General features: G+C 37.1%; 1 protein-coding gene and 1 long non-coding RNA gene across 2 annotated transcripts in view; both read left to right on the top strand.

Annotated features, from left to right (window-relative positions):
* Window positions 1–17385, top strand: part of PPP4R3A (protein phosphatase 4 regulatory subunit 3A) — a 40693-nt gene extending 23308 nt beyond the window's left edge. The window contains exons 5-15 of the mRNA XM_008629706.2: window positions 5825–5902; window positions 6007–6123; window positions 6618–6734; window positions 7015–7146; window positions 7235–7337; window positions 8256–8414; window positions 9587–9756; window positions 11175–11317; window positions 13819–14009; window positions 14512–14738; window positions 17000–17385. Coding sequence (XP_008627928.1) covers window positions 5825–5902; window positions 6007–6123; window positions 6618–6734; window positions 7015–7146; window positions 7235–7337; window positions 8256–8414; window positions 9587–9756; window positions 11175–11317; window positions 13819–14009; window positions 14512–14738; window positions 17000–17113 — 1551 coding nt within the window. The 3' untranslated portion in view covers window positions 17114–17385. The remainder of the gene's footprint in view (window positions 1–5824; window positions 5903–6006; window positions 6124–6617; window positions 6735–7014; window positions 7147–7234; window positions 7338–8255; window positions 8415–9586; window positions 9757–11174; window positions 11318–13818; window positions 14010–14511; window positions 14739–16999) is intronic.
* Window positions 17386–17483: 98 nt separating this feature from the next.
* LOC108445389 overlaps window positions 17484–21348 on the top strand; it is a 7275-nt gene continuing 3410 nt past the window's right edge. The window contains exon 1 of the long non-coding RNA XR_001860218.1: window positions 17484–20796. This is a non-coding gene — a long non-coding RNA (uncharacterized LOC108445389). The remainder of the gene's footprint in view (window positions 20797–21348) is intronic.

Raw genomic sequence — 21348 nt, 5'->3', positions numbered from 1 at the left:
CCTCCATCATGGAAAAACAGTGAGCTGTAACAAGGCCTTTCCATGTCAGGCTGTGTATTAACCAAAGTGGCACCTTACAGTAGTCTCATCTCAATTAACTCAGCCAGACTTCAGTTTCAGAGAAGTGACTAGAAGTCTGTACAAGACTGTACTGATTGTGTCTTAGGCTTTTTGACAGGCTGAGTGACTTTACTAAAAACTACCACTGTGTTTTATTTAAGGCATTTATGGTCAAGATAGGCCATTTACAGTCATTAAAGGTCACTGACATTTAAAGTCAGTTTTTAGTTATAATTAATGAATATTGTAAATGAGAATATGCTGATTCTTCAGAGGTCTGGCTTTATTAGAGAGATTTTGTATGTGTTTAAAAAAAATAAATTCTGTAGTCACAGAAGATATTTGCTTCCATGATTTTGCTTTCTTTGGTAGGCAAATAATTGTTGCCCTTTTGTGCTAAAACCAAAAACAGAAAATAGGTAACCTTTGGCATTAGGGTTATGAATCATATTCTTCCCTCCTTCTTCATGAAGGTTAGCTTTCCCATAAGCTTTATAAAAATGTGCTTACATTGATAGGCTTTTCTGAGAACTGGAGGTTAGTTTGTGATTTGATTTTATAAGATTGGTCAATTGAAGTGAGCATGTCACCATCCCACTAAACTGGATACTGTTGTTGCATGATGAATAGTAAAGCCATGAAAGCAGTATTTCCAGCCTGCAGAATTAACTGCTGTGAAAATCTACTCAATTACAGGTTTTTTCATTCACAGTGTGTAAGATATGAGAGAGGTGTTTATAACATTTTTTTGCAATTTCAGCCCCTCCTAATATGCTCTTACTGCTTGGGGTCCAACCTGTTCTAGTCTTGAGATGTCATAGCCACCAAGAATCCTTGCTGAAACATGGAGTTCGCCAAGTTTTGAGAGTGGGGGTGGGATAGGTAAGTGGTGTTTCTTGCTTTATATGACGCTCTTTTGCAATTTAAAAAAATACATACTAATGTTCACACTGGAGGCCACCAGTTCTTTCCCTTCGTATTATTAACTAGTTCATAAAAAAAAAACTTGCAAAACTGCGCCATAGAGTGAGCAAACACTATTTCCTTCTGTTCTCTCCCCCTTTTCTCATTGGTGTGCTCTTTTTGCCAGCAAGATGATGTGATGTTTTTATCTTCCAGAATAAAGAATATTGTTAGGATTACTTTTGGGTATGTGCATGTAGACTTCAGGGTCTTTAGTTTTCAGAGAAGGAGAAAAGTGGACATAAGTTAAAATAATTTTTGTGCCTGGTAGAGCAGTGATCAGATGTATTATTGCACTGGTAAATCAGAATTTTTAAATACAAAAATCATATTACTGGTAGTCCCTATATCTCTTTCCAAGAGCTAAAAACTTGCAGGCATTTAGGTACATCTGTATATTTTACTGTATTTATGTGTAACAATAGGCAGATTTTAATTTTTGAAAGTGGTTTTACAGGTAGTTGCTTATTCTAAACAGAGTCCTGTGGATGCAAACATAATTATCTGTAGTTGTTTTAGAGGAAGAATTGTGTTTAGTGCATGTTGGTAGTTTTGCCCAAATCCAGTCTTCTTTCTCATAGTAGTTGGCTCAGGAATAACTGGGGATTTACTTCCAGCAAAATTCACCTTGCAGTGAAGTGTAAAAGGATACTGCTTTCTGGGGGAAATAAATGACTTGGTGAAAGACATTTATGAGTGGTGCATGCTCATGATTTTTGGGATTAACTTCTTCATTGTAGAAAATTATTTTCCACGTGTACAGAAACTACAGAAGTGATTTGGTGGATCCTCACTACTCTTCCAGCATGTCGATTCACGTGGAAGTAATGCATGATGAAGGCATGTGTGGAAAGGCAGTCCGATATGAAGGAGATTTTAAACTAAGAAATCTTCTGTGTGGTAGCAGGAAGGAATGTGTGTTTGAAGTGGTATTTATCTGTTTGCTAGTAACATTTCATGAAAATTTCACTTTATGGGCTAAAATACTGTTTCTGCCCAAAATGAATATGAAGGTGGAATTTAGGATGGAATGTGTGCTCTCTTTCCAGTTTAGGTGGTGTTGAGTTTCTTGGATGTTTGTTTTTTGAGAAAAGTAGGGTTTATGTCATTTATCTGTAATCACAGACACAAAAGTATCTGATAACTGAATGTTAATTACTAGAGAGGCCTGGTTTTCAAGAATCCTTTTTTAAGTGCCTTTTGGGAGGAGGAGGACTACTTTGAAAGTTGAATCACAAATGTAAATAGTGTCCTTTTTTGTGATCCTACCTTACCTGTGGGTTTTCTTGTTTTTAAAGTCATAAATGATTGAGTGAGTAGTTGGCCTGGCTTGTTTTTATCTTCATGAACTTTGAAATGTATTAAATCCTAGAAGCATCTACTTAGAACTTGTAAAGCATAAATGAATATACTTAGTGTCTGGTATACACATAGTTTAAATGTTGCACTTTTAATAATTTCTGTGCCTGGGGAAAGTACCTAGAATCCACAATTACATCATAAACTATTGTTTGCAGTTTTGTTCTCTTGGAAAACAGTTGTGACCTTCACAGCTTCTAAGATACAGCGAAATGTGTTTTGATACTTGTCTTCGTGAAAAGACCACATACTGCAGAGAATTATGCATTTGCACTGTGTTCACAGACATATTTTGGGGGATTTTTGAAAGTTGAAAAAAAAAGAAAACGTAAATTGATGTAATTCTAGCATTGAGTGTTGGTGCTTTGTGACTTCTAAAATATGTGAACTCTGTTCTCAGACTGTGCATTTCCACAGATCCTGGTAGTATTGTTCAGAAATGTTTCTTCAGATATATTGCCCTTGTCAGTAATTTTACAGCTTGAGAGAGAGAATCTTGTATTTAGAATGTTCTTTGCAATGACAATTTTTCTATAAATGTGAGAGGGAGTCATTTCTTGTGAACAGCAACCTGTCTGCCTTTCATTAGGCATCTGGAATGAGATAAATGCTAAAAGCTTTTCAGGGCTAAGCCGTAAGTGTGAAGTTAGTAATAAGTTGTTTTTATTTTCTTGGAATAAGTGCCATTTACTGCATATTATCCATGTAAGGGTGGGATGTTTCAAATCGCTCAGATCCATCTTAATTTGTCTGATTTTAAATAGGTCATGGTTGTTTTGAAGCCTGGAGATTTCAGGTAATCTTGTTAATTTAAAAGTACAAAGTATTTAATGGAGTTTGGGAGAGGACACGGCATGGAGAATATTTCAATATTATATTTAATGATGGATTGTAAAATACTGTATTGTGGTCTATACTTGGAATGCTGAAAAATAGTTACATACTGAACTTCTGCAAATTCTTCCTGAAACATTAAGTGCCAGCATTGAAGTCTTTATCGCTTGCCAGTGTTAAGTTCCCTGTACAAGTCCCATATGTTTGCAAGCCCAATACCAGGGTGAGTGGATTGCCCTCTGCTGCAGACAGCCACATCTTGAACGGGTCAGGAATGTGGCAGGATATGGTCAGAGAGCTGAGCTGGGGTCCTGCCCACGCCTTCCCTCCCAGCCAGCTTCTGCCTGTCCTGCTCTGCCACATAGTGCCAGATGTGCAGCTTCCTCAGGGAACTCCATCTCTGGGACACTGAAGTCTCATAAATGAGACCCACATACCGCCAACAGTACAGGGTCTCCTCCTTCCACAACATAAAAACCCCAGTTTAATACCCCTGTTTTTATTTTTCAGAAGTACACTATTCATGGCTCTTACATATGTAAGAGCCATGATTATCTGCTGCTGCTGCTGTTTCCATTATTTTTTCGCAGTGATCACTCTTAAGATAATTTTGTGGTATTGACTCGCCTTTACTCTCAGGTATTATGGAAGAGGTGAAAAGTTGCTTTCACAGTGAGAATGGAAATAGGGGTTATGCTTTCCAGCTGGGGATAAGCATGCATCTTCTCAATAGTTTTCATAGATAAGATTAGTTCTACATCTTGATCGAAACAGCAAAAAGAGAAATGAAAGCAAACTATGTAGCCTTTTCTTAAATGCACTGCTAATCATAGAAAAGAACCTGCATATTCTTCAAAAGAACTGGATTTTATGGGGTTTGGCTTTGTTTGGTTTTTTTAAAATTAATTTTAGTGACTAAGTATGTCAGTATGTCTACTGTGGGTTACTTACGTTACCTATGGTGGCTAATGGGTTAAATATTAGAACAGAAAATTTAGAAAGCCATGTAACAGCTGAATAGCAGGTAGTCTAACATCCTTGTGTTCTCCCATCAAAGCTTAAGGTACGTTTCTTGAAATCAAAGACCTTAATAGTTGTTTTGAACATATTTGACTGTTGATATCTGCAAATCAAAATTTACATCTGTGCTTGATCCTCCAGAGTGAATTTTGGTATACTTCAAATGAGGTCTCTCCTATCTCCTTTTGTTTGGATTTTGAAGTAGACACAGAAATAGCACCTGAACTTGTGTCCAGAAATCGCTTTTCTTCATTGTCTGTTGGGTCAGGTTAGGAGCACAGCTCAGCATCAGACAAGAGGAAACATGGCATATTCCAAATGTAGGGTTTACATTATAGTGCAGTGAGATATAGTAGCTCATGCCAGCCTGTTGTGGATTTATCTCTGTTGTGCAGTGCCATGTAGAGATCCTGATTGTGTTGTGGCAGTGTCACAGCAGCCTTAGCATGGTGTGCTGTCAGAACTGAGGTACTCACTTTATCAGCAAGGCTGCATGGTGAGCCTGGATGAGGTATTGAGGTAATTCACAACATAAGAAAGTTTTTGTGTGTGTATCTGAAGTACTTTCATGGTTTTGCTTTATGCAGTGCAAACATAAGCAAAGCAGCTTGGATTTCTGGCACTGTGGTTTTGGGATGGAGGGATTGTTGCACATGGTGTTACTGACATCGCAAGAAACAACACTGGCAGCTTTCTGAAAAAATGTATTAGTTTCTGATGTACAGGAATCCTTCTTAGCAAGTGCTGTTTTATTATTGTATAATATTGGGAAAAGGATGGGAGAAAGTTTATTTCTGTCTTAATAATCTCCTAGTTGTTAGGACACTAAAGTTCATGGAAAGCTAAGTATTGCTGCTTCGTTCAATCTAAATACTCATTTGTAATGTGTTTGCAGCTGTTTGCAGTTTTGCTAAGGTACAGCAGTGTGAAAATAATGGAATGGGTTTTGATTGCTGTCAGCCAGAATGCCCAATAAATTCTGCATGTAATAGGAACAGTTGTTTTGATTTGGTCTCTAGAATTCACCCTTTTCACAACATTGAGGGGGAAGGAATCTCACCTCATTCGTGCTGTTAGGCGGCTTTCCCTTTATTGTGTTCTTGCTTTTGTTCTGCTGCAGACATCTAATAACATTCCAAAGATATAAATATATGAGAGTGTGCGTGCGTGCGTAGGGCTGTGTGGGAGATCATGTTTGTAAATGTATGTAAATAGCTGAAGCAAGGTTGGTGTGATTTAGGGGGACTGGCATGTGACAAGGGGGAAGGAAGTTGAAGAAGGCAAAGACAAAACAGTGAGAATTGCAGTAGAAAGTAGAAAAAGGGCAACTAGAAGGCAACACAACAAACGTTGTAATTGAGAGTGAATTGTTGGGGGGTGGAGTGATATGAATATGATTAAAGCTCAAAAACAAGATATTAATTTACTTGAAAATTGAATTAGAAAGTTGATAGTGGTGTGATTAATTACAGTATACAAACATATGTTCTCTTCATTCCAGGAAGCATGGTCTAGAAGAACTTTATATTATACTTGGATGCCTTTTGATATTGTCAAATAAACAAATGGTATTGTTTTGCTTTTGTAGGAAGATGAAAAATTTCTGACAGACTTGTTTGCACAACTAACAGATGAAGCCACAGATGAGGAGAAAAGACAGGAATTGGTAAGAAATCTGTAAAATACACATGTGGCAATTATCACAAAGTGACATGTGCATCCCTTTTTTTTTTTTTTTTAATTACTGACTGGTATATTCCTGATTTTCAGGTAAATTTTCTGAAAGAGTTTTGTGCATTCTCACAAACACTTCAGCCTCAAAACAGAGATGCATTTTTCAAAACTTTGTCAAATATGGGCATACTGCCTGCACTAGAAGTCATATTGGTAAGTCATTTCAATTCTATTTGTCATAACAAGTTTGTTTATCTTCAGAGAGGCTTTTTTAAAAAAGTAGCTTCAGCACAAACTTCAGCAAGTGCTTTTCTTTTTATTTGCTTCATTTAGCTTGTCCTAGCTTAAGATTCAGAATGTTCAAAATATTTTTGTAAAACTTTAAATGCTGTTACAATATGTCATTGGTAAGTGCCTTGGCGTTCTTCAGTTTTTGTTTTCTCATTTGCTTTCCTAGCTTTGTTTGCTTTTTGGTATCCAAATAAGTAAGAAAATAGGGAAATCAATCAAAGGGCAGGGAAACCATAAAATTTATTTTGCCCAACTGCTGTCAAATCTACAAAGAAGAAGTGAGAGTTAACTTAGTTTTAGAATATGGCTTTAGCAATAGTTAGGTATGATTTGTGAAAAGGAATTAAAGCTGTATGTTTTCTGGTTCCATTTAAGCTTTTCAAGAAAGCGTAAATGGTTTCATTTGACTTTCCCAGGGTATGGATGATGCGCAAGTACGAAGTGCAGCCACTGATATATTTTCATATTTGGTTGAATACAACCCATCCATGGTACGAGAATTCGTCATGCAGGAAGCGCAGCAGAATGATGATGTAAGTAGAGAGTCCTCAGAAATGTGTGTATTGTTTTTGAAATTACTGGGGTTTGAAATTACTGGTTTATATTTATGACTCTGTGAATGACATGAGCCCTTGTTTCAAAGAAGTATGGAATTTGGTAACAGGATACTGAACTGCTTTGTGTTTTTTAAAGAGTTCTGTTAGGTGAGATGAGTGTTCACCTGTTCACAGATGCTTGTTGCATTGTATAATTTCAGATTTGGTGGAAGGGAGTACCATTTGAATTGATTTTTCTTTCCCCCCCTCCTCTTAGGATATATTACTCATTAACCTCATTATAGAGCACATGATTTGTGACACAGATCCAGAACTTGGAGGGGCAGTACTACTCATGGGTTTGCTTCGTACTTTAGTTGATCCAGAAAATATGCTTGCCACTGCCAATGTAAGTAAATACCTTCAAATGAAATTACGTTAGATTTTTTTAGAGTATTTGATGATATGTGTTACATATATTTTTTTTCATTCCTTAGAAAACAGAAAAGACAGAGTTCTTAGGTTTCTTCTACAAACATTGTATGCATGTTCTGACAGCCCCTTTATTGGCCAATACTACAGAGGACAAGCCTAGCAAAGGTAATGACACTCTGGATTTTGGGCACATCAAGGCTGTTGAAAGTCAATGTCTAGAATAAGTGTCAAAGGACATTTTCTGTCTAAAAAATTTGAGTCTGAGATTATGATACATAGTTCAAAGTAAAACGCTGATTCATTATTTAGTCATTTGAATAATGCATAGGCATAAAACTCAGCAGAGAAACCTGATTTAAGAAGTGAGCAACTTTTGCTGCAAATTTGGCCTTAGCAAAAATTAAAATACTTGTATAATTTTTAGGAACTCATGGGGCAGTTCACTGACGTAGACTTGTAAACATGTCTAAATGTTTTTTTAAGGTCAGGGATTACTAGAAATGTTGCAACATTTCCCCTGGGAAGGTGTGCTGAATTTGAGGGTATTGTTTCTAGATCAGACTAAGAAAGCGGAGATCAGTAATGAACTAACTGTTCATGCTGGCTACTAGCAGCAGTTTGAAGACCCCAAGATATTTCTTGCACAGTACTTTAGTTAAAAGGCATTATAGATCACGTTTTTGGTGCAAACTCAGTTAAGATACTGCATATGGGGCAATAGTTTATGATGTAGATGTGTGGACATCATAATGTGATTTGGTTAAATAAGCCTGACTGCTTGTGTTAGGGTTAAGTTTTGTACTCTGAACCTTCAAACACCAATTTAAGAAAAATGTAATTGGTTTCATATTTTAAGAGAGTTTCCTGCCGTATCTGTATTTATAGAAAACACTCAATCCATAACAAGCTTGTTCAATTTCTGTTTAAAAGACTAAACATATCCTGCAGCATGTTCCATAAAATGTCTGTGGGAAAATAAAAGAACTTGGAAATGTTTACTGGAGTGCAGTTGGATATTTGAAGTTAGCTTCTGAAGGCAGTATTCCAGATATGTTAAATTATTTTGGTTTTGTTTTATTACAGATGATTTTCAGACAGCCCAACTCTTGGCATTAATACTGGAATTGCTAACTTTCTGTGTAGAACATCATACCTATCACATAAAAAACTACATTATTAACAAAGATATCCTGCGAAGGGTACTGGTTCTCATGGCCTCAAAGCACGCTTTCTTGGCATTGTGTAAGTTTGAAAGCTGAGGAATAAACTGGAATTTTGTGAATGTGAGCTGATACATATCTTCACTCTGCTGGAAAAAAACTGTTCATAGATCATGACAATTTTTGACTGAATACAGAAATTCTACTGTTATAGTCTATGTTTCTCATACTAGATTATAGATATATCAGCTACTATTAGTAAATAATTTTGCAGTTTTAGATACCTTTTTATCCTGAAAAAAGAAGGATTTTGCTTCATCTCAGTGGAGAGGGGAATTGAAGAGATGGTATGTCGGTATTGAATATACTAAGAGAAGCGTTGAAGTTTTGATGTTTTTTTAGTAGGAATTATCAGAGGTAGTTAATTAGAACTGTGACTACCTGACTGCATTAAACTGCACAGAAGTTCAGTGTGCTGCTCTTCAGACAATGGTAGTTTCTTGACCATGCTCAGCTCAGTAGTGTCAAAGCAGTGTGACTTAATTCTGGAGACAAGTAAGAGATTTTCTCTGTAGTTCAGTTGTGCACATAGAGTTAAACAAAGCCTTAAGTTGACTGAGCAGTACCATACAATAAGAAGTACCTTTTACATTTTGTAACTGAATAACCTGTACACATGGCTGCTAAGCAAAATGTGCTGCCAGGTGATATTGTACTTTATGCACGGACATTTTCTCACTTGTGTACACTTTAGAGTTTCAGAAAGAGCTTTAAACTGGTTGTAAATCAAGCCTTTGCCTTACTATATGCGTGAATAAAGTGTTGTTTACCAATTTTAAAATTAGATAGTTTATATCCTAATCAGATAGTACTAATTAAATCTAATCAAACATTTGAATAATAGGGATGATAAGCAAATTTCTCAGTTTTTTTACTGAGAAAATGTTTTACCTTTACCATAAGTAATTTTAAAAATCAAAAATAGATTTTTGTATTAGCAGTAGTATAGTTAAACAATACTATATGAATCCTTCAGTGAACAGAGATCATTTCATTTGTACAGTTATGATGAAGGATTTCTTTATGATAGAGTAGATAAGTAATCAGCGGTATAGTCAAGACTATTGAGAAGCAGAGAACAACTGAACGTATTGCTGTATATGAACTGAGGCTGTAAATTGCCCTAACTGCTCAGTAATTTCTGCAATTTTGCTTTTAAATTTAAAAACTCCTTTGACAACACATCTGTTTCAGGTGCCCTTCGTTTCAAAAGAAAGATAATTGGGCTAAAGGATGAATTCTACAACCGTTACATAATGAAAAGTTTTTTGTTTGAACCCGTGGTCAAAGCATTTCTAAATAATGGTTCCCGTTATAACCTGATGAACTCTGCCATAATAGAGATGTTCGAATTTATCAGAGTGGTGAGTGCTGTTATATGATGAAGATAATTATTATATTGTTTAGTCTTGTAATTCAATATTACTTTTGGTTTTGCTTTTGCCCTAAATTATGCTATCATAATGGGACCATGTGATACTGTATTTATATGAACCTTGTTTTATATCACTATTACATATTTGTACATGTTCTTTTTTACATTCAAACAGTACCATTACTTGAAGATTAAATTCACTTGATACTGTACTCACAGTACCCAGATTTGCAAAGGCAGCACTAATCAAATTTCATCATGCAGATTGGATGGGCTTGTTATGACAGGAATGTAATTAGAAACTACTGCTACAAACCCATCAAATTTAGCTGTGCTCCGTAATGTCAATTCAGTGGAATATGGAAATACACATAAGAGCTACCAATCTCTTTTGATTATTTTAATGGAGTGCTACCAAGTTCCTTCCATGGGGAGTCTCTAATTGGGCCCAAGCTAGGGTGCAGACAGTTGTAGAAGAGTAAGTCACCAGGCATGGTCACCTCTTGAAATCTTCAGTGTTGATCACCTCTTTTTTCTTTGAGTTGGGACTCAAGGTAATGAATAAGATGACCTGATCATCATGAAACAGTTGATTGAAAACTGGTTTTGAAGCTATGAAAAAGTTCATCTGTGTAGGTGGTTGTGACTTGTACAGTGGTGTATTGGGTTTGCATGGCAAGGTTTTGGTGAGCAGTGGCTAAAGGAGTGGCTTCTGTAGAAGCTGCTGGAAGCTTCCCTTGTGTTCAGTAGAGCCAATGCCAGCTGGCTCCAAGATGAACGTGCTGCTGGCTCAGGTCAGAGCAGAGATTCCCCTGCAGCCTATGGTGATGTCCATGGTGAGACAGCTATCCCCCTGTAGCCCACTGGAGGTCCATGGTGGAGCAGAGATCCACCTGCAGCCTGTGGAGGACCCCAGGCCAGAGCAGGTGGGTGCCCAAAGGAGACTGTGACCCCTTGGGAAGCCTTTGGTGGAGCAGGCTCCTGGCAGGACCTGTGGAGAGAGGAGCCCGCACTGGAGCAGGTTCACTGACAGGACTTTTGATCCCATGAGGGCCCCTTGCTGGAGCTGCCTGTTCCTGAAGGACTGCATGCCATGCACTCTTACCAGTATAAAAATATCTCTAAGTTACAGTGGGGAAGACATTTTAGGCTTGAGTTGGGTCTAGTTTTTGTCAGGCTTTAGGTTCTGTTGTGTTCTGAAGGAGATACTGCTAGAAAATTGATGTTGTTTTGCTAATCAAATAGTTGAGGCTCTAGATTTTTAATTACACTTCTAATACTCATTTTTGCATAAGCTAATGAATACAGTGCTTGCTATGGCATTCTCATTTCAGATACTTTTTATATTGTATTAAATAAACTAATTGGAATGAAAATAAGTCACTTTATGTTTGTTTCTTCCTATAGGAAGATATAAAATCATTAACAGCTCATGTAATTGAAAATTACTGGAAGGCACTGGAAGATGTAGATTATGTGCAGACATTCAAAGGATTGAAACTACGATTTGAACAACAACGGGAAAGACAAGATAATCCAAAACTTGACAGGTAAAATGCACTAAATGTTCTTAATAGTATATTGATGCTTTAATTATCTTATCAGACTATTGATGGGCTGTTCTCTATTACTGGGAAATGGAGATTAAAATTTAGACTCCTGCTTGCATCTCAAGCCTTGCTGAATTTACTTGATTAAAAGTGTGATTTTCAAATATGTTGCTACAGACTTTTGATCAACTTTCAGGAAACGTTAGTTGCTGGACCCCCAGTCATAATGCTAATTTATCATATCTTAAATGTATGTGCACTACTTTAATGAGGTTGGAAGCCTACCAAGTATCTCTACCAAGTTCATTTATTTAAATAATAGATTTCCACTGCTGATTTGAAAGCCTGTTCAGTTGTGAATTACCATTCTGTGGATTTTTCTTTCAAAAATTTTCACATCAGATTTCCTTTTATTTTAGTTGTGGGAATAGATATTTAGATAGGTTTTATCAAAATGCCTGAGGAATAGAATAGCCAAAGAAATTTTCAGAGAATGCTTTTTTTGTCCCTGTTAGATTTGCTGATGGAGTAAGAACAATCTGATGCAAAGCTTGAATAGCTCCTTCCATTTGCCAGAACAAAAGTTCCCTTCCATAGTACACAGGTGCCCAAGGTTAAAAGGTTGAGATGTATAAAAATAGGAAGTTTAGGCCTTTTTGCTCCATTTCTTTTTGCTTTATGTCTAGTTTCATTAAAACAAAATGACTGCTTGTGTGAGCAGATGAGTTACTCTTAAGAATTGTTAGCAAGACCTGTTTTTGTTCTGCTTTCTTGAATTAGTTTGAAAACACAGTAAAATTAATTCTGAGTAGTCCTACTAGGATATCTTGACATTTCAGACTTCTATTTCCTGCCACAGGATTTCTTAATACTTAAATTTGAGATTTGTACAATTAAAATGAGACTGTAAGTGTAGATTTATTTTAAAACATTGAAGCACTTTCAAGAGCATGTGCAGGATCTGCAGTTTTGAGTACTGAGGTGTTAAAAGTGAGATGTTATTATTTTGGCTTATGTCAGCTAAGCTTATGACATAAACAGCTGAAATTCAAGGCTGTGATTCTTACTTACATTAATGCATGTGTGGGAAAGAATACCCAGCTGCTTTCTTCAGCAATTTCCATCCAGTATAGCAAGTAAAGCTTTAGTTTTTTTCTTGGCTTAAGTTGAACTAAGTGGTTGTGCTGCATGAGTTTATCCAACAGAAAATAGAGCTTCAAGAGGTCTGTAGCTCAACCTTCTTCCTACATTTTATATAGTGGCTGCACAAGTCCTGTCACAATCCATGTAATTTTTAAAGTGAAAACCCAGAAATAATAAAATGCACAAATAACAAGAATCTGTTTACATATTTTAGCAAAGAAAGTTCAGTAAGGAAGGAGACCAACATTTTGTGGACATGGGCCACAAAAGTATTCATTAGAGTTCCACTTAAGTCATAGTTCTGTGCTGTTTGCAGAACTTGAGTGTAAATATAATGTAAAATGATGCAGTATGTATAGATAAGAGATGATAATGCTGGCAAGCAACTTACTTATAACTAGATTTAGTGTTTTTATTCAATAGCGTGTAATGTTCTAATTTTTTCCTTGTGGCTTTTTCCTGCAGTCAGTAATGCAAATGTCTAGGTTGTATTATTAACATTTTGATCCCAGTAACAGAGACTTTATGAAAAACATGAAATTTCATCTAGTAAATTGTGAAGTGCTTCATCAAATGCTTCATCATGCTTCTGTTGGAAACTGTTAAAATCAACATCTAGCAATGAAAATGTTTTCAACCTCTCTTCCACTTCTCCTGCCCCATTCTCGAAGGGCCACATCCCTGTCACTCTGCTCCAAGACCATAATACTGCTTCTGTGAGAAAAGAGAAAAGTACGGTGGAGCTGAAATAAACCAACGTTGATAATAGATCAAATAGGGAGAGGTAGCAGTTCATATCCAAGGCCCTGAAAAATGGAAAATACTGATAAGTGACCAAAAGTTGTAACAGATGGATGTGGCAGAGAGAGATAGCTTTCTTTTAAATGTATCTTTTTAAAACTGGAGTCATATTTAAGTTAGATTTTTTTTTTTTAACTTGTTGGACCTGAATACAAACAGGTTACAAAATGTTTTCAGAGAATAAGTCTGTATTTCTAAACTCTTTGTTTTACAACTTTTTATTTACCGGTGCAAACTGATAAACCAAGTCTGAATGCAACACTTTAGTGAGATTTATTAAAATTACTTTTAATAGTGCTGTTTATGTGCTACAGAATTTTGTACTGATTGAGTAGTCTGTGCTATTAGCAGAGTTGTACTTTATTTGATTCTTTACATGGAAAAGTTTATAATGATATTTGCATTGAAAATACAAAGGTTTACATTAGGGAATGATTTGATGGTGTTTTTATTGCTCTGCAGTGTATGGATCTGTAAACTGTCACTAAGTGTTGAGTAGAAGTTTTATTATTGAGTTGATTTTTGAATCTAGGCTTTTCAAACTTACTGTTCTGCAGCATGCGCTCCATTTTGAGAAACCACAGGTACAGAAGGGACGCAAGAACCCTGGAAGATGAGGAGGAAATGTGGTTTAATACTGATGAGGATGATATGGAAGATGGAGAGGCAGTGGTGCCCCCTTCTGACAAGCCTAAAAATGATGAGGATATTATGGACCCTATCAGTAAATTCATGGAAAGAAAAAAATGTAAGTGATGAGAAGATGAATGCCATAACTTGTATTATTTAGTCCTACTGCAGTGAAGGATTTGCATGTATTTATTTTGAAATTGCAACATCAATTTGGTGTTTTACCTTTAAAACAGTTTGGTTGTCTTCAAAAGCAGAATGTGTTGTAGATTTCTTGAAGCATTTGAATTTAAATCTTAACTGATAGTCAAGTTTTTCTGTGTTTTATTTGGGTTATAATTCAATGTTATGTAATGAATATATATAATACTGGTTTATAACTCAAATTTTTCTACATAAATGTTCAGGTGATACCACTGGTAGAAAAAAAGTGTTCATTCCTGGCCAGTGACAGCTGGTAGGTGGTATAGTAGTATGGAAAAAAGTCTATGATGACTCACTTAATTGAGTTATACATAAAGACATAAAGTATTAAGCCTTTCCCCAACAGTGATTTGTGATTAAATGTTGGACTCAATGCTTTACTTTTGCTTTTTTTTTTTCTTTTCTTTTCTTTCCAGTGAAAGAGAGTGAAGAAAAGGAAGTTCTTCTGAAAACTAACCTTTCAGGTCGTCAGAGCCCAAGTTTCAAGCTTTCTTTTTCCAGTGGTACAAAATCTAACCTTACCAGCCAGTCATCTGCAAGTAATCTGCCTGGATCCCCTGGGTCGCCTGGGTCTCCAGGGTCCCCTGGCTCACCTGGCTCAGTTTCTAAAAGCACATCTCAGATGGCAGCTATTACAACTAAGGTAATTTTGAATGGTTGTAGGTTGACTTCATTGTTACAGAGTAGGAATTTGCTTTTGCATCTCTCTGAAGTTTGTGTGAGTCCTGACACGTTAAGCAGCAATGGACTGTCTGGTTTGTGTGAACTTCTTGTCTGGCCTTCAGCATTTTTAACAAGATCTGCTGTATGTAGAAGAAATAAAAGCTCTTCTAATGCCCAGACTAGTCAAGTAGGAAGCATGCCACTAGTTGCTCCTAGCAGTGATGTTTACTGTGAAATACAGACAACACTGTACTTATGTTAAATTGCACTGGGATATTTGACAGGTAAAAATAAATATTTTGGAAACATAGCCAAATTTTGGTAGATACCACAATGCCCTGCTGCATCCATTGAGGATTTCTACTATCACCATTTTTGTACTGTTCAGAATTCTATAATTGACCTATAGAAGGAAATAAATTGCATTGAATGCTGATTGCTGTAAGCCAGAACAATTTCTGATACCCAAGTGTGACATTTTTACCTTTGAACTGACTTAGTTTTGATTTGGAACATACTGAAATAGAAGAAGAAAGCCCCTTTAAAAGAGCATTGTAACTTGGAGTGAATATTCAAAACAAGCATTTTTAAATACATTTTAGGACACTGTTGGATTTTATCAGATTTTTGACTAAAAATGTTTGAACTGAGTCAGGAAAGTAGTGGGACTGCTGTTTTCCCAGAATGGAGGGGCAGATAAGGTAATGCTGATACAGTGCAGTTCAGATAATGAGAATTTATTTTCATAACAAGTGTTTTCACTTCTGAAAGGTGAGATATGTATATCAGTTGTTCAGGTAATCTTGGAATAACACTGATTCATCCTCGTTTTGTAATGCTACCATTCAGCTTGTTTATCTAACGTCTAGTGAAGGTAAATGGAGATTTAGGTTTTTTCTTCTACTCAACATGGCTTAAGAGTTTGTATTTGGATTGCATTCTATTGAAAACACCTGGATTAGAAGAGTTTGGCTGATGGAAGAAGCTAAGGACACTTCCTCTAAATCCCTCTGTGAAGGAAACTCCTTGCATGACCCAAGAGTTAGTCAAGCACTTTTTAAAAGGGATGGAATTGGCTTGGAAATCCATTCAGTCTGTTAGAGGTTTGTTCTCTCCCAGACAGTGTAATTCCCTGAGTCTGAAATGGAGTCTTTACATATGGAACATATTGGCTACAGTATTGACTCCACAAATTCAAGTAGTGGTGGCAAAAGAAAAATGTTCAGCTTACAAAGGGAAACATGCAGTGCTCTGGAAAACACGCATGGATTCAGGCATAAGGTATCTTACCTTCTTTCAGAGTAAAGCATGCCACAGTTGCAAACTAGAAACAGTGTTGAAATTGGGTTTTTCATTAGTTACCAGATGTTGTTGTTTTAGGTGTAGTATACTCAGTGTTATGTGTGACTGTACAGAGTATGTGTAATTGTTTTTCAAGTTGTATTTTGGTATGCAGTTGACTGAAATGTTCTGGTTTGGATGTCCATTATTAGGTACCTGAGTAAGTAATAGGACCTTTGAGTAAAGTATTTGACTACAACTGCCATTGTAGTCAAATGCTGGTTAAGCTTCAGAAATTACTTAACATAATAGAGTTAGGGGAAGTTTCAGAAGTTCATGCTGCTGCTTTTTCATGGGTCCAGAGCTGCCTAATCCTAAATTTGTGGGTATTTGCAATACAAGGGAGTTTTTAATGTTACTAGATACATTTCATTTTCAGCTGACAAGTTGTTTAAACTTTGTAACCCATACACTTCATTCAGTTACATTTTTCAAAAAAATTCTTAGTCACTACACATGTAAACTAACTTTTGTGAAGACAACATGTGTTTTAAAAGTATCATAATTCAAAAATTCAAATTGAAGGATATTCTGTATTTGTTTTTGAAGTGCTCCCAGATTGCTCAATCCCAGTCAGCTCTACTCATAAAAATAAACTATGTCTTCACACATGGAGCTGCAGTGACACTTAGCAAAATTACGTAGATTTTTGGCTTTACCTAAATTTCAATTGGAAATACTTCCAGTTGGATAAGTAAAACCCTATTTTGGCTTTATTAATTTAAACATTTTTCAGAGAATGTAATTTTCATTCATGCTGAAGGATTTATTTTTGTTCTGCTTAATTTTATTCAAAACCACCTGAACCAGTGTGCTTATGGCAAACATGTTACAATGCAGTCATGAACTATTGATGTGCAAACATTTTCTTAATTATAATAATTGTGTCTGTCTTTGTAGGGAGGCCTTGTTGGGCTTGTAGATTATCCTGATGATGATGAAGAGGATGATGAAGATGAAGATAAAGAGGAAACTTTACCTTTGTCAAAGAAAGCAAAGCTTGAGTCATCATAATGGCAACTGCTGGAGAACATTACCAGTTGGGGAAGGATTTTTTTTCCAAAAACAAAACAAACCCACAGCAAAGCAGCAATCTTTTGTGAATTACTGTGTATGACACAGATCAACCTATACAAATGGATTTCTGCCAATCAAGTGCCAATTCAAAGGAGCAGAAGAAGGAGAAACACTTTGTTTAGGGGAAGGACTTACGCCTTTGAGTTCTCCAGCTTGGACCACATGTTGCCCTTTTCTCAGGGAAGGAAATGGAAAACAAAACAAAACAAAACAAAAAACCCTGAAAATGAAGGTGGAAGGCTAAGATTTCTTTTTTTTCCAAACTACAACTAGTCCAAAAGTATTTTGCCTTACTCTTAGGAAAAAAAAAAAAAAAAAAAAAAAGAAAAAAAAAGAAAAAAAAAAGCCAACAGGGCAGGAGTTTTGTTAGTGGAACTCTGGATTGACTGGTCAGTTGCTACAATCAGAATATGCTTTCTTGGACCATGGATGAGACTTCTGAAGAAAAGGCAGGTTTTGCCATAGTTCTTCACTAGTTAAGAATGCCAGCAGTTTCTTTGTATAAAAGAGACCTGCCTTTGAAATCGTACATTCTGAACATTTTACTCAAGCTACAACAGGTTTTAAAAACCTCTGCGGGGGAGGGCCGAACATAAAGTTTCCTCTTTTTTTTTAAATTTGTTCCCTTTGCCCTTTAAACTGCAGAAATTTTTTTTGAGGTGGGGGATTTGTTTGTCCCTTCTTGATTAAAGATTGAGTGGAATTCTAGATGTGGTCACTTTTGTGTCATAATTTTTTTTTGCCCCCCTGAGTGTATGCTTAGTTGTTGAGTATATATTTGGGACCATTAAAATTTTTTGATGTAATATAATCTCACTGTTGTGCTGGTACCTGTTTCACACTGTGTAATTTTGTTCTGCATCACAGTTCTTACTGTGTTAAGGAATTTATGGAAGATGGTATCGTTTTTATTGGAAAAAAATCTTGCCACAATGTTCATAAAAGCAATACTATTTTGTGACTAAATATTTTATATTAAATTTTACAGCAGCACCTCTTGAGAGAAAAATCAGGGAAATAGGATGAAATAAAAAAATTTAAACTTATAAATAGGAAATTAGTGTTCCAAAGAGACTTTGAAATTTCATAACGCAGAACAGTGATGGTAACTAACTTACCAAATGCAAGGTGGATGAATTAGGAATACCAAAATACTGACTCATTTGACTTAGGAAAATGGCATTAGTAGTATTTTTTAAAAATCTCTGATTCCCTTTGGAATACCAGTTTTAATGAATAAAAGATGGTTGTAGAATAAACTCTTTACAAGGACACCATCTTTTGAAATTTATTCTAATACTCAGTTGAAAAACAGCAATTAACTTGGTCTAACTCAATGACTGCCTTTTTCCCCTTTTCCCAAAAGTCTAAATAATACTAATTTGAAATTAGGCATTATATCCTGCTTCCTTACTCCTTTTACAGAAGATGGCTTTGCATAGCAGTGCTTCCTATGAAAGGGCATTTATTCAGTTCCTTTGCAAATGAGAGACCCTTTCTTACATTTGTTTTCAAGAGCCAGTTTCCTTTTGGGCATTCAAAGCAGCAGTGTTGCAACAATCACGATGTTTAATACGTAAATGTGTCAGTACAAATAGAAATAAGAGAAATGAGAATCTGAGGCAGTGATCACACTCAAGGGTAGATGAGCACTTTGTTTCTGAACATTGTAGATGGCATGGCAGGTTCTGTGCCAACTACAAAAGGCAAAGCTTCAGAGCTTGGGTTTTGTCAGTATATACCAGCCATTTTGGATTTAAGTAAGAGTGTGCATTAGGGAAAAATTATTAGCCATCTTTTTCTCAAAGAGTTCATTTGTAATCACTTTCTAAGGTTGAGTTATTACAATGTATTTGAAATGTCTGTGATAGGGCAGTTCTCAGCAGTAAATTTTACAGAGGTCAGAAGTTGTGCACGTGGTCACTACAGGATTAGACACAACCTGCTGCTGCAGGCTGAGTCCCTGTGCTGTCTCAACAAACTGTCTGAAACCTGATTTTTGCAACTTCGGTGTCAGAGCAGACATTGTGACAAGGAAATCTGCCAGAATTAATTAGCCAGAACCAGAATTAATTAGCCAGAACCTAAACCCAGCTCAAGCTGTCAAACTTTCCCTGAGCATAAAGCTCTCAAAATTTATCCATACAGTCATGTTCAGGTCTTCCAGGCTATATTTCAGGAAGCCATTCTTCTGAGTTAGTCAAAGGCCCACTTTTTGTTAATGTTTTTTTCTGTTCCTTTAGCAATCAAGTGCTTGGATCTTGTGATGTTTGATACTTCAGTCTTCCAGACTTTCAGATACTTTCATAATACTTCTAGGAATCTTGGATTTTGAAGCATTGCATTTAACAGAAGTAGTAGTATCCTGAAGTTACTGGGTCATAATAATGAAAGCAGGAACTTTTTGAAGTTTTTATATTTTTATGAAGCTCTAAAAGACTGGTTAAACATTAGGCTGCACATCTTTTAATGCTCTCTAACTTATGGTTAGTTGTCTTCCCAATTATCTAATGCTTGTAGCCTGACAGGACATGTCTGCACTTGGATAATACATTATTCCTAAAAGTTGGAAGTAGGTGAATGGTGGGTATGCTCTTGCCCAGTGATACTCATTTTTGTGTTCATAAAAATCATGAAATGTACTTTAGAGGGGAAAAAAGGAGAATACTGGGATTGCAAGAAGTGATGGATAATTAAAAAAAATAAAAAGTGGGTTTGAGTTAATAGGTGGAAAAAATGATGTTAGGGAACAGTGCTCTGTTCTAGATCTTTCTCTGGGCTGATTTCTTAAAAGCATTTGTCCTCATCCCAAGACAGCTGCATGTATATTGTCCTAAGCACAGCTCGGTCATCTTCGTTGCATTTTAATTGTGCCGAGGTGTGGTTTACAGAGCACCTATTCCATATTTACAGACAAGAGCCAAGGTGTTTGAATCATCCATAGAGAGCCTTCTGCTCCTTCAGTGGCTGAAAGACTTGATGGCGATTCCTTGAATGTACTTCCGAGCTTTGAGCCTAGACTTGCTGGGAATACCAGACAGAATGTGTAGGAAGTACCTGGTCCCCCAAGGAACCCACACACTAGTGAAAGTAATTCCAGGTGATCTGGAATATTTCCAGATTTTCTTCTAATGTGTGCAGTGTGTGGCAGTATTCGAGTTAACAGTGCACATCACCAAAAAAGAGATCTCCTGTGTCATGAAGGTGAAGGGATCTAAAACCTGGTTTATCTAAACAGTGAGTTGTCTCTAGAATGTACTGTCACTGCTGGGTGAGACACCATGTTCTCATGGAATTAAGTGCTTAATGTACTAAGGATGGAACTGTTTGGATGAGGTTTGCCTGTGTTTCTACATCCCTGCAGAGATGTTTAATTGGAGAACTGATGGGGCTCTGTTCTCATGTTGCTGCTTTGGCGCTATTAGGCAAGTGGCTGCCTTTTCTACCCAGCACAAGTGATGTTGGTTACCTTGCTAAATGATGTTTCCTGGCATCTGCAGAGTGGCCACAGAAGTTCAGCCTTACCTGTCTCAACCATTCCACAGCTGCAGAGGCATCCTGGAGCAGTGCTGTCAATGCCTGAGCAGCACCTGCCTTGAGGACATTGACTCCCATTCCAGGTAAGCTGTTGTATTGGTTTGGCACGGCCTGGTTTTTGCTAGCAGGGGGGCCACAAAGGTGGCTCCTGTGAGGAGCTCCTGGAAGTTTCCACCATGTCCAGCAGAGCCAATCTCCGATGGATCTGAAGATGGACATGCTGCTGGCCAAGGTCAGGCCAGTGGGAGAGGTTGGTAACGCCTCTGTGATGACATATTTAAGAAGTTTTTTTCTTAAAAACAAAGTCACAAGGTTTTGGATTCTAGTCAGAGAAGAGGAGGAGGTGAGAACATGTGAGGGAAAACAACATGGAGACACCAAGGTCAGTGAAAAAGGAGGGGGAGCCGAGATGCCTCTGCAGGCCGTGGTGAGAACCGCGGTGCAGCAGCTGTGCCCCTGCAGCCCACCGGGGATGCAGAGATCCACCCACAGCCCGTGGGGATCCACGGGGGATGCAGAGATCCACCCACAGCCCGTGGGGGAGGTGCCCGTGCCGGAGCGGGTGGATGCCTGGAGGAGGCTGTGATCCAGTGGAACACCCGCTGGAGAGAGGGGGGCCCTGCTTCCAGGCTGGC

The sequence above is a fragment of the Corvus brachyrhynchos genome, unplaced genomic scaffold (genome assembly GCF_000691975.1).
Source record: "Corvus brachyrhynchos isolate BGI_N302 unplaced genomic scaffold, ASM69197v1 scaffold1, whole genome shotgun sequence".
Taxonomy (NCBI): domain Eukaryota; kingdom Metazoa; phylum Chordata; class Aves; order Passeriformes; family Corvidae; genus Corvus; species Corvus brachyrhynchos.
Note: the sequence above shows the minus strand (reverse complement) of the source record. Positions and strands in the feature narration are given on the sequence as shown.